Source organism: Ambystoma mexicanum, chromosome 6q, assembly GCF_040938575.1.
Source record: "Ambystoma mexicanum isolate Mex_15411 chromosome 6q, UKY_AmexF1_1, whole genome shotgun sequence".
NCBI lineage: Eukaryota > Metazoa > Chordata > Amphibia > Caudata > Ambystomatidae > Ambystoma > Ambystoma mexicanum.
The window spans coordinates 268868786-268882591 of NC_090937.1; the positions used below are offsets into that span (position 1 = coordinate 268868786).

General features: G+C 47.2%; 1 protein-coding gene across 1 annotated transcript in view; it reads right to left on the reverse strand.

The window, feature by feature from the left end:
* Window positions 1-9886: 9886 nt before the first annotated feature.
* RRH (retinal pigment epithelium-derived rhodopsin homolog) overlaps window positions 9887-13806 on the reverse strand; it is a 409764-nt gene continuing 405844 nt past the window's right edge. Inside the window, exon 7 of the mRNA XM_069630737.1 lies at window positions 9887-10595. Within this exon, the coding sequence (XP_069486838.1) occupies window positions 10490-10595 (106 nt within the window). The 3' untranslated portion in view covers window positions 9887-10489. The remainder of the gene's footprint in view (window positions 10596-13806) is intronic.

Sequence of the window (13806 nt, forward strand, 5' to 3'; positions counted from 1 at the left end):
AGAGAAAGACTAAGTCGCCCGACTTGGAGATAGGTGAATAAAGTGACATTTGAGGCCTTTGCCACGGATAAGGGTGGCTGCCTCGAGCAAGAAAAGGGGAGATCCATCCCCAAGAGCCGCCTGGGGACTTACTCAGGGAGAAGAGTCACCTGGGGACTTACCCAGAAAGGCGAATGTTACAGAACCTCTTTCACAGAATAGGACACTTGCACAGTCCCAGTTATCCCGACAAAGAAAATAAAGCACCTTAAATGGTATCTTCTTTGTGGCATATGTAGCAATTTATTATACCTCTCTAGTAATACGGAAGATACGCTTTGTTCTGTGTTTTTCCCGTAGAAAGCAGATGTGTCGAAATGTTCATTTGAATGAATTGATGCCCTCTTTCAATAAGTGTCAGCAGTTTTTCTAAGCCTTGTATACTCTTTCCTTTATAGGTAAACATGGCTCTTTGGGCTTCCCTTTGCTCACCTAATGGTGCATGTGGGGGAGTGATATAGTCAAAACTCTGGAGGAGTTGGTGAAGACAATTGGATAAGAAACAAGGTAGCCTTTTATCATTTTGAATGAGAGGGAAGTCCGGGTAAAAGAATGCTGTCAATTCGGTTCTGCGGTGTTTGTTCGTGGAAGTTTCTTCGAGGCTTGTTTGCAACTTTTTTAAAACACATTTCCTCATACTCCCCACCTCCCACATTAACCCACCATAATTAAATACCCAAACTCAACCCCCATATACACTTGCTGGAAAAGTGTTTAGAATTGCAAACAAGTGGGCCTCCATGAAATGTGCCTGCGAACAAATGGGCATGAACAGTAAATACGGTCTCGGGACGATAGCTCAGGGGCAACGTGCTCTCCTTGAAAGCAATATGATGATATGGAGCAACGCAGGTTCGATCCCCGGGACTGTGCTTAGAAACCTCTTTGCGTTATAAATAACCAATTAAAATTAAAATGCATACACAAAATATCCAACTGGATTCAATACAGAATGAAGTCAAAGGTATTTATAAAAAGTCCCAAGTCAGTGGGTGGAAGTGAACTTTCGCCAGTATTGTTTGTACTGTAGATCAGGGGATGCTGGCTGAGCCCCTTTGCTCAGAGAGTGACGATCTCCAGGCTGATCATGGCTCTCTTGGTATAAGGTTTAAAATAGATTAATGTGGGGGAAGACCCTGATGAATGCCAGAGTCATTTTGAAGCCTCAAGCTTTTGTCGATGAATGTGGCGTAAAGGCGCCACGGCGAGTTGGCCTGATTGAACAAGGATGGGTTATGTGAGAGGTGAGGCAAATGGTAGTGAGTCCTCATTGGCTCGGCCATTCTACTTGCTTGGGCAACTGAGGCTGTAGCAGCTGAAAGGGATCCCCTTTCTAATGGGCATCTCTTGCAGCAGCAGATCACGTCCTTGGCCTTGACTGGTGAGACTTGTAGAGCGCAAACAGTACGTATTTATTATTTATTTATTTTTATTTATTTATTTGCATTTTTAAAGCACTCACACAGCCCAGGGGCCTCGGGGCGCTGTTACAGGAATATGTCTCTTAGTTGTGTATTTATAATGTGCTTAATACCCAGAGGTTTCTAAGCACGGACCCGGGGATTGAACCTGTGTTGCTTTGTGTCATCTTGTTTCCAAGGCGAGCACATTACCGCTGAGCTATCCTCCCGCGTCGTTAGTCCCTGATGTTGCTGATGGAGCAGGAAAGGTGCTCCCGGTCCTGGCCCCACTCTGGGAAGTTAAGGATACGTTCCCTAATAGGAAGGACCAATAGGGTGCAGCTATTAAATCATTCTGACAGCCACATAATCAGTGATGGGCACCATATTTAACTTTCACCTGATTCTTCCCAGGCATAATCTCAGGAGGTGGTCTCAGTCCAACATCAATATCCCGATGCACTGGTCAGATCAGATCTAGACCTGCCCCGTGTCTGTGAATCCAGGTAGGCAACAAATGACTAGAAATGGCCACATCTGTGCAGCATAGACAATGCCCATCAGAATAATGTCAGTCTGTAGGACCTCACCAGTGGATTTTCACATGGATTGCCAGAGGGCTCATTCCCAGAGTACAGCCATGCTATGCTCATTGAAATTGATAGCAGGCTGCCACCAATCAGGAGGGGCTCATAGAGTGAAGCAAGAATTTCTGGAAAGAGAAATAGGGGGCTTGGTGGAAACCCACACTTGGAAACATAAGGTCCTTGAAGGTGGACGTCAGAAATTGGGTTCTTGATGAGCTCTGAGACTGGAGATGACAAGGCTTATTCAGACAACCATCACATTACAATTTCAAAATGTGTCTTACAATCTTATGGAAAGGAGAAACTGGTATGGTATGCCAGCATCCACAAATGCCACTACTAGCTGGTATGGTTTCTGTTTTTCTTGCATTTCTGGTGGGGTAGCTGGTGGAACCGCAATTACTTCTGCACCCATGTTCCCTCGTGCAAATAAATCGGCGTTCAGAACCAGCTTTAAGCCCAGCCCACACCAATGCATTATTAAGCTTTCTTCAAATTCACACACCCCCCAACCAGGCTGAAATCAAAAAACTTTCTTCAGACCAAATAGATCTCAACAAGGCATGTGCGCCCGCTGACCTAAATGATCAGTCCATAGCCAAACTGTTTTGGTCAAAGCCAAGGACATGACAACCCTCTAATCATACTGAGACCGATCAAGGTGGGTGGTGGCAGTGGAAACCAATATGGTATCAGTTGCAAAAACGGAGGTGGCGGAAACAAAAAGTAAGGTCTGAGGGGGTGGAAATAGGAACTAAATATGAGTTATCTTGGATCAAGCAGCAAGTAGAAGAGACCAGCGAGAGACCAGAGATATTCTGTGTTGCATATGGGCACACCTGCATCCTCTCCAAACACCTCTATTGCTCTGACTGGTCCATTACAGTGACAGCTCAGCAAATGGAAAGTACTTGGAAGCCCATATACAACACAAAATGGCTGATGGCCAAAGTCATTGAAAATTGTACATAAGGCAAGAGAAAGGTTCCTGGCATGAAATGAAACTGGGGCAGTGCAGGACCCCAGAGAAGACGTTGCTGTTCTCAGTTTGAGTCCAGCCTGTGCCTCTTTACAGCTTCACCTCCTTAGTGCCATGATGCCCTAGATGGTGTAGGCTGCACTATAGATGTGCATTTAGCATAACATAATGGAGCAGCAGTAGAGCGGGGCTCCCAGGGCCAGGGAAGGAGCTATATTTGTTACATAGAACTCCTTCAAGTACTTGCCGATGCTAAGTGCCCTCTTTCTTCTGAGAAGACTTCTACAACCAAGGCAATACATTTCCAGGTCATAATCACAAATTGCAGGGGGCGTGGGCTACACGCATGGAGTGAGGATGTGTCTCCCCCGAGCTCTTGCCTGATCCTTCCATCGATCCTTCAAACACACGGCGAGATCCAGCAAAACTAAAAAAAAAACGATTGCAGGCTGAAATAAACTGATCCGGCACACATTGGCAGCAATTCCGCCAAAAAACGGAGCTGTCATCCCGCAAAAACGCAGCTCCCGAAATCAAGCCCCTGGGGACCAAGATGGCGGCCGCGACGGTGCTCTGACTCCATGGAGGGGTAGGGTCCGAGCGCGGTGTCGGGGCTCCAGCTGGAACCATAAGGTGTAGGGCGGCGGCAACACATCTCTTACCTCAGCCCGTCATCCACTGCTGGGAACCCGCGGCCCAGCCCGACATCAGCTGGTGCCGAGTGCACGTGCAGACCACTTAGGTGCCGGAGCAAAACCAGCGACTCCCCCAGTGGGCTGAAAAAGAAGAAAAAAAAAGAGGCAGAGGTGCGCGCAGTGGACTGAGGATACCGAGCCCTTGCTGGCCCCTCCGCGCCAATCCTACACATCATGGACTGGCCGACAACCATCCAGCAGCTGATAGCTACCACGAGGAACTTGGCACGATCGTGACCCCCCCAACAGAGCAACCAGACAGCAGCACTCCTTATCCCAACAAGTAAGCACATCCCCCAAGACACAGAGTGCCGTGTACCCACCAAACCTCCCACAACACAGCATTTGCAGCGGCCCGCGGACCTCTGGCGCAGACCGCTTCCCACACCCAGCAGCTACCGGACACTGCAGGGAAGGTCTGATAACAGTGCCGCGGCAGTGAACCACGACCCCATGGGCGGTCTACAGAGACGAGTAAGGGGGCACGCATCCGGCAGGCAGAGGGCGCACACCACACCACTGGTGATACCCAGCTCCCTGGGAGGGCACCCACCAAGGCACAAGTAAGGAGCGAGAGTCCATCATCACCCTGGTCCAGCAAGGGGTACCTGGCACATACCCTAAACTACAGAGCTTGAACGCAGGAGGACCTCTAAGCACGCTAATCCTGCACAGCCCAGACAACCCATTTGCAGAGCCTGAAGTCAACACATGAACGATGTGGTGTTGGACTGCGCCATTCCTAAATCACACAGCAACACCAGACCCCCGGGGTCGGCAAAGGCGGCACCGCAGAAAGTATCTACAGCAACAGAACACTGCAGCTCCTTGAAGCCACAGAACACAAACTAGCGTTAGCCCCGATCCCCTGGACAACTCCCACTCTGGGCTCAGCTAACATCCTACGCTAACCCCACTACACGCAGAAGAGCCGCCCCCAGCTTCAGCTTGCAGAGAAACACACCAGCAGACCAGGGTCCCGACCGGACTCCCGTCCCGCAATCTGACAAATTCACTGTGGTCAGCTATGGCGAACCCCAAAAGTAAAGCCAAAACCACTATCATGGAGTCATTCAATGCAGGCAAGCCCAGAGAACTGAGCCAGAAGTCTAAAGGGTCCGGCATGGAGTCACCTACATCAGAAGAGAACGACAAAGACAATCAAATGCTTGAGGCCATCAATGGGCTACGCTCCTTCATAGATACCAAAATTGAAGAGGTGAAATCAGACTTGATGTTGATGTGCCAAGACATACGGAACCTTACAGATCGCATGACTGCCACGGAGTCGGCGCGGCAAGAGACGACCGTGGCCCTTAAGGACATACAAAGTAGAATGCTTGAACTCGAGAAGCGCAATAAGTTCCTGGAAGAGAGGGCAGAGGACGCTGAAGGGCGCTCCAAACGCAACAACGTGCGCCTACTTGGAATACCTGAGGGAATGGAGGGCTCTAACCCCAACGGCTTTATAGAAACCCTCATACAACAAGAAATAGCCACCAACCGCCTTTCACAAGGCTTCGCTGTCGAACGTGCTCACAGGTCTTTGCAGAAGAAACCACCACCGGGATCCCATCCACACCCTATGATAGCCCGAATCCTGAACTTTCAAGACGGAAATCATTCTACGCTTTTCACGCGAGGGAGGGGAAATAAAGAGACAGCGCCAAAATCGCCATTTACCCAGACTGTACACCAACAGTAAAAAAGGCGAGGAACTCTTTCGTCCCAATTAAGGCCAGACTGCGACAACTGAACATGTTAGTGTACCCCTCAAGGCTCAAAATAATTCACAAAGGCGGAGCAATATTCCTGGAATCGCCGGTGGCGGCTAACATGTGGCTGGAACACAACAACATGGCAGATGGCGTAGACAAAGCACCGTAATCCAAACGACATTTGCAGATCACTTAACGACAAACCGACAATATGGATCGAGCCAAAGATAGCACAAAGGGCAGGAGGTACCCAACTAACCAGCCCGTCCTAGGCATCCCTCCAAGAATGGACTCGCGACAGCACATCGCTGATGCCCCATACCTGCCAAAGATGACCCGGAAGGGCTGTGAAAGAGCGGGGCCACCTGAGCATTGCAGAAACAGTACAACTGCTGGGTGCAGTTGGTCCAGTTGGACATATTTCGTTTTTCTATACCTTTTGTTCTTGTTTGAAATGTTCCACGGTCTTCAACGCAACCATCACACAGAAACAATGGGCACACCACAAACGCCCAGGGCGCAGCTCAATAGCCATGGCAGCTGACATAAAGACACTAACATGGAACGTTAGAGGGATGGGCACCTACATGCGCAGAAACAGGATTAAATCCTTCATGAGAAGAAAACAACATCGCACTGCTTCAGGAAACGCACCTCATCGCTGAAGTTGACTCTGAGATACCAAACTGGTGGGGAGGACAGGGCTATGGAGCAGCATACTCCAAGTATGCTCGGGGTGTTCACATTTGGATAAACAGCTCCATACCTTTCAAACTCCTGACCATGGAAGCCGACCCCGAGGGCAGATACCTCATACTCTGAGGAAGCATCGAGCAACGTGAAATTTGCCTAGTCAACACGTACCTCCCTAATTGCAGAACCTCGACATATCTTGCCAAACTGCAACTAAAACATACAGAGACTTCTTCATTTGGGGAGAGGCGACTTTAACGGTGTTCGAGACTTTATCCTTGATAGATCTGCTCCTCCGAAGCAGCCGACCAACCCATCCTCCTCCACCCTGCAGAAAATCATACGAGACCTGTACCTCTCAGAGGTGTGGAGAGACCTGCATCCCGAAGGTAGGGGGTTTTCATACTTTTCATCCCCACACGGGGTATACACCCGTATTGACTACCTACTGATAGACAAGGCACACTTGCCTCAAGTAGAATCCGTCTCCTATTTGGGCAGAACCATATCCGACCACTCCCCGCTCCTCATGGTATTGAAAGTAAGGGGCCCCAGACCACCCATACCGATGTGGCGGATGCCAACGGAAGCACTAATATACAGGGCATTTAAGGAATAACAATAACGTGGGGAACGTAAGCAAATGGAGCACTATCTGGGAGACCCTGAAAGTGGTGGTGAGGTGGGAGGTTATAGCAAGCGCCGGTTGGATCAGGAAAACACTAAGAGAGGAGTTGGAAGCCGGCAAGGAGAAGATTAGACAATTGGAGGCCAGGGCCAACAAGACCAAAGAACTTGAAGAAGAAATGTCAACAACCAGGAAAGATTGCCAGGAAGCCTGAGCCAGATTAACTAAATTTGACTATATGACTAAAACCACTAGGGCCCATTTAGAAGGGGATAAACGCAGCACACTACTTTCATGGCTATGTAAAAAAGAGAACCCGAAACAGCCAATTGTCGAAATCACAGATCACCTTGGCACGACACATAATACACAATCAGAGATCAATGAAACATTCAAACACTTTTACTCCCACTTATATATACTCAATTATACCCCAGGACGACATAGACAACACACTAGATGAGATAAGCCTTCCCATGCTCGAAGTAGCCCAAAGAGACATACTTAATGAGAAACTAACACTGGAGGACATACAAGAGGCGATCAAAACATTGACCACTTGCAAAACGCCCGGGAGCGACGGGTTACCCCCAGAGTTCTACAAAGCATACACCACCGAGCTAGCCCCGACCCTACAAGAGGTCTATAAAGAAGCCTTCGAGACCGGTGCACTGCCGAAAAGTCTGAATGAGACACTAGTGATCCCCATACTCAAACCCAGGAAACCAGCAGCTGAGTGCGGATCATATAGGCCGATAGCAATCCTCAACTACGACATAAAATTCATCATGACAATACTGGCTAATAGACTATCGAGGGTTATTGGGGCCCTAGTACACAGGGACCAGAATGGGTTTGTCCCGGGCCGTAGCACAACAGCAAACGTATGCAGACTACAACACATCGTAGCACAAACAGGCTCACAGGAACCCTACACAGTAGTCTCCCTGGATGCTATTAAATCATTTGATTCTACATACTGGGAGTGACTCCTGGCCTCCCTGAAACAATTCGGACTGGGCAACCACTTCATCTGCTGGATTAAAATCCTATAAAAAACCCCAGTGGCCAGGGTTAAAACCGGGAGAACGGTGTACGCACTGTGGGACATACAAAGAGGCACCAGACAGGGATGCCCCTTATCCCCAATGCTATACATCCTGGGACTGGAGCCATTGGCAATATACATTCGGAAACAATTCTTCGACGCAGGCATAAACATTGGGGGATCATACCACGTGATCTCGCTATGCGCGGATAACGTTTTACTCTACCTAAGAGACCCACACCTTAATCTACCCACAACCCTGGAAGTACTGAAAAACTTGCATAGGTATCAGGGATCTCCTTCAACCTTGGGAAGTCATGTATATTCCCACTTGCAGGGCTGGCTGGAACCAAGAAGGAACATCTTCCGGATATCGGGATAGGGTGGGTACCACACACCTTAGATACCTGGGTATTAACATTTGGCACACACCCAAAAACAGACACATGGGGGCAATACCCTATTGGCAGTGCAGCGGCTCAAGCGATCTACCAAGTTCTGGTCCAGACTCCCACTGTCGATGATGGGCCGAGTGTCTATCACCAAAATGATAGTGCTACCCGCTTTCTGTACTTTTTCCAAAATGCCCATTACTATAAACTGACCTCCTTCTTCCAGCTGCTAAGCACATTACTGAGGGACCTGCTGTAGGGAAACACCAGACACAGGCTATCTCTAGACACACTGACGCTACCACATAGGGCAGGGGGAGCCCAGCTCCCAGACCTAGAAAGATACTTCCTGGCCGCTCAGCTCAACTTCGTGGCTAAATGGCTCGCAGATGAATCCACCTCGGAGACTGACCTCCTCGTTCAGTTAATAGTCCCGATACACCTGTAAGAAATCCTCTGGTTCTGATGGAAACACCCAGAAAAGGGTCCCCTACTCATTCAGTTAGGCCTAAGAGTGTGGGACAGGACTCTGAAGTTGCTGAAGATTGAGAACCCATAATCTCCGGAAACACCAATGACCGCCGATGTCTGCTCCAATAGAGGGGATCTGGCGCTCAAGAGACTATGGGAAAGATATGGCATCTATACCTGGGGAGACATATACGAGGAAAATGCCTTTAGAGAGTTTGAATCCATGGTATTGAACGAAGGACTACCCAAAGGCCAATACCTATGTTATCGAAAAATCAGAGAAGTGGCGAAATTGAAATGGAGTATATGGCCGGAGGAACCCGAAGCAAACCCAACTCTAACCCTAATGCACAACCTGGGAGATGGTTGGAGACCAACCTCCAGGATATACGCTCAACTCACGGACACCCAACCTCAAAGGTGACACCCTAAAGAGCTCATGGGAAATAGACTTGGGAGCAAGCATAACCGAAAAGGAATGGGAAAGAATCCTACAATATCCCAGAGAAGTGTCAAGAAACGCAAGATTCCAACTAATCCAGCTAAATGTCGTACACAGAACATATCTGACCCCGAACAGAATGGGCAAATTCAACAGGTCCATGACCCCACGTTGCCCCCGATGCAGCTCGGACGAGGCAGGAATGACACGCATGTTCTGGAGTTGCTACAAGATACAACACTTCTGGGCCAAAATCGCACAAGCTTGCAAAAGAGCGAACTTGACCCAATATGAATGGATGCCGCAGGGATGACAGCTGGGAGCCTAGCCGCGAATAAGCAAAATCAGGCACATCGTAAAATTCATGGATATGGCCTGTGTGCTGGCTAAAAGAACTATCGCAATGACATGGAAAACACTGAAGGGCCCTCAATACGCCAAATGGCATAAAAAGCTTGAACAGAGGTCGGAGGCGGAAACGAGAATCTGGGGAGCGGGAATAGCCAAGACAGGGGACGACCCGAGCATGACTTATGAAGCTTGGGAATCCCTAATATGGGACATGTTCCACCTGTCCGACGACAAACCCCCATGAGAAAAGTGAACTTGGCGTTAGGGCTTGGATGTACGTTTGGAACTATTCTTCAACGACAAACTAACTTGCCCCCAACCAGTAGTCCCATCACTGCCTCGATAATGACCCCACTCCTACCCCCCTGCCCCCTGGGCGATACCAACACCCTAAAAAGACGCTGGAAGATGGTATAAGGCGATGAAGACCACTGTTGTTTGTTTTAAGTTATTTATTATTAGTTACATGGTTCCTAATTGGTATATGCTGACTGTTAACTACTACTGTATCCAATGTATTTTGAAATGCCAATAAAAACATTTTAAAATAAAAATCACAAATTGCATCTTGGAAGTGCGTGTCCTATTACGGGAGTATTTTGGGTAGGCTTTGAGCTGGTTTCTTGTAGCTGGTATGAACAGAAAGCAGCAGAAAAATAAATGAAACACATTACATTCAAAGTGAAAAAAGAGCAACAGAGACAAATTATAAAGCTGATCAGATTTATAAAGAGCATGTCAAAACCTGGTCTACCTGAGGTGCAGTATTGGTAAATGTTAGTCCTGCTCTAACCCTTAGAACTTCAATGCTTTCCTATGGAAATAGGACATACATTTATCCCAAGGGCAGTGAAAGGGTTAACAGCAATAGCTAAGACCTGGCAACAACCTATTTTGCTAGAATTCCTTCCATTTCTCATGGCACATTCAACAGAAAAGACCCTACATCTGTCCAGCTTCCACTCAAACATCTGGTTCAAGGACCATTTAGGTTGGGCGTCCCGGCAATGTTTTAAACATGGTAATAACATGTAAAAAAGGGAATATCACTGAGTTGCGGTTGTTGGGGCGATGCCCATAGGTAAACTGTTGCTGATATTTAACTCCTGGTGAGACTGGCAACATATCATTGAAATGATTGCCCTCCGGAACCTACGAATGGGAGAAAACAAAAGCATGTCAGTCATATTCATGGTGCCTATCAACGCTATTTCATTAAAATCCAAATTACACGTTTCCTCCCAGAATTGCCCTCTCGAGGTAGTCTCGAAACAACTTGAGAATTGATGAAGTTAACAATTACTGATTTGTTCGATGTTTTTCCTCTTACAATATATAAATGAAAAATGGAATACGGCTCATGGTTGTTATAAAATCTACCAATAAACAATTTTAAATTGAGAGACAAAATAGGAAAACCACGTATTTAATTTTGCAGCTATGAACTATTCGAAGGCATTCAGGCGGGATCCTAGAAATCAAAGTAACCAGCATTGTCACATGTATTATTCAATATGCAAGCTTACAAAACAAAAAACAGGCAAACAACCAGAAATACAGAAATGTAAAAGAAACAAAGTCCGGGACTAATGGAAAATATAAAGAGGTTGAGTCACAAGGTTTTTCCTGTTGTGTCACTTACACCTGTTTAAAGAGGTGAATCACAGGTCTGTGTGTGTTAAGTCTCCAGGGTTGGTGAAAATAAAGGATTTCTGTGGGCGAGAGCCCAGTGATGTCGATGAACGGTTAAGGGGATAGGTGTGTCAGTAAACAGACTCCAGGGCAGGTGACACCAGCTAAAAGCATGTGAGTGGAGAGTTATGAAACGTTATTGGCCCTACCACACAACAGTGCACAAAGCTACCTTCTAAGCACATGGTACAGACCACAAAGCCAGTTGGATTTTCTTTTTTTTTTTACATGTAGGCAGGGAACGTGAGTGGAGTCTTGTCCACATTTGGTTGGAGTCTTAAAGGGATATGGGCGTGGCATTGGTTGACGTAAATCTCAAGGTTTTTGATTTTCAAATGTAAGCACATCTAGCTGAAGGTGTGGCAATGTGTACCTATTGGTGGAAAACAATTGATGTCAAAAGTCCTACCCTGTGATCCTATTCAGAGAGACTGCGTACAAGAGAGCATGTTTGCAAGCACAATTGAGGGTACACGTGAGAGAGTAATGGTACGCGTGGCAGACGGTGTGTGAGAGATGGTGGGCAAGTAGTTGTATGAGAGAGAGAGGGGGAGCGAGAGAGAGAGAGGGTGCAAGAGAGATGTGCACACACATCGGGAAAGTACTTTTTGCATTGCACAAAATAAAACATTGGATATCAACAAAATGAGGGATGGACCTTCCACACAAGGGTGCGATGGTTGCAGCTGTATCATGGGTGGGGGGGTTATTAGTCACATGAGGAAGAAATTCCAGGTGCCTTGGGAGGGAGGAAAAAGCCCATGGAGGAGTGGGGTTAATACTTATCTTTACGCACAGTGGAAAAGGAACAGTTACTTTTTCCATTGTGTATGGCACAAATGGTAGCAGACCAAATGGTGTGCTGTGTGTCTGACACAAGTTGGTGAGCATGTTATACAGTGGTGTTAGACAAAGCTTTGTTCCTCCTCAGCTGATGAAAACAACTTGAGTTTTACAAAATAAAAAAGGGGTGATGGCTGAAAGGTTTCGAAATTAATCCTAGCTTCTGGCATTGCTCTGGGCAATACTCAGGATCATCGTTCTTCAGCCTGCCAAGCCATTACAGAAGGGGAAAGACCATTTGCAAATCAGGCGTGGTCCCACACTAAAAGAGGCAGTCCAGCCTGAACTGCTTGGTCACATCCCTTTTGCACGAGACCACAAGCATCCCCAGACATTTATCAGCCTCATTGGACATCATCAGTGAGGCCCAGCGGGCTCGGGACCTAGGTCTGGGCAAACACGTCACACTCAGAGTGACTTATGCCAAACAGAAGAGGTGATGGTTAATTTTGAATTAATCTAAACCTCAGGCATTGCTCTGGGCAACCCTCCAGACCACCGTTCTTAACCTGCCAAGCCATTCCAGAAAGGGAAAGACCATATGCAAATCAGGCGTGGTCCCGAAAAGACATTGGGCCTCATTCCGAGTCGGGCGGTAAGGGTTAACGGTAACGAGACCGCTGCCGTTAAACCCTTACCGCCCTATTCCGAGTTCCCTTTGCGGGTTGGAACTTAACACCTGCTTTTTGCAGGTGTTAAAAAACCAACCCGCAAAGGGACCTTGGAGCTAATTACGGCACCGTAATTTACGGTGCCATAATTAGCACCTTCCCCATTCCCATTGAGCCCTATGGGGCAAAAATGGGAATGGGGAAGGGCCCATGGTGAATGGGGAATTACCGACCCCGCCAACCTTGGAATGGGGCGGTAATTCCGCCATTCACCATGGCGGAGTCGGAGAGATAACAGCGTCAACCAAGGCGCTAATAGCGCCTTGGTTAATGCCAGGGTCGGAATGAGGCCCATTAGATTTATGCCCCAATGTGGATTATGGCGATTTGACTATTATGCTTTGATTTTAGTTGGCAATGCTCTGGAGACTGTTGGAGGGGTCATAACTTGTACAACTTTCGATTTGTGGGGGTTTTTCAACCTCTGTAAGCCAGGTATAGAGAGGAACCGATGATCACTTGACAGATCCCATTTGGTTATGAAGAGCATTGAAAATGTCATTATGATTATGCAATGCGCCAATAATATTTCACAATTGACTCAGAATACATACTTGCAGGCCTGATTACGGGTATCTGGCTGGACACTCACACCGACATATTAGTTGTTAATATATATGACCTGCCGGGCTCTGCATATCATGAGAAAAGTATGATCAGATTGGGGAACCTACTAGATTTGAATAGCTATGTCAGCAACATACCAATTATCATTCTAGGTGATTTCGATGCCAAAATCCGACCTCGCAGCATCCCTTGATAGAAGATGACAATTTTCATTATGTCTGGGGGGGATAGCTCAGGGGCAACGTGCTCGCCTTGGAATCAAGACATCACGGAGCACCACAGGTTCGATCCTTGGGTCCACGCTTAGAAGCCTGTGGGTTTTAAGTGCGTTATAAATAACCTAACATCTCATATCATAACCTGCTTTAAAATATTCCATCGTCTCAATTTAGGCAACCACTTGCAATTCTATGGGGAAAACATTTTTGTTTTTCTTGCTCTCATCTTTTGGTTATGCTGAATCGCATGTGCACTAGAGATATTACTGGCAGTTCTAACAGTGCATCGACCTCGAATGATTGTTTCGTGCACGTTCGTTTCTTTACGCTGTTTTGGGATTTGCAGATAGAATGCAGGGAAGAGTGTGATCA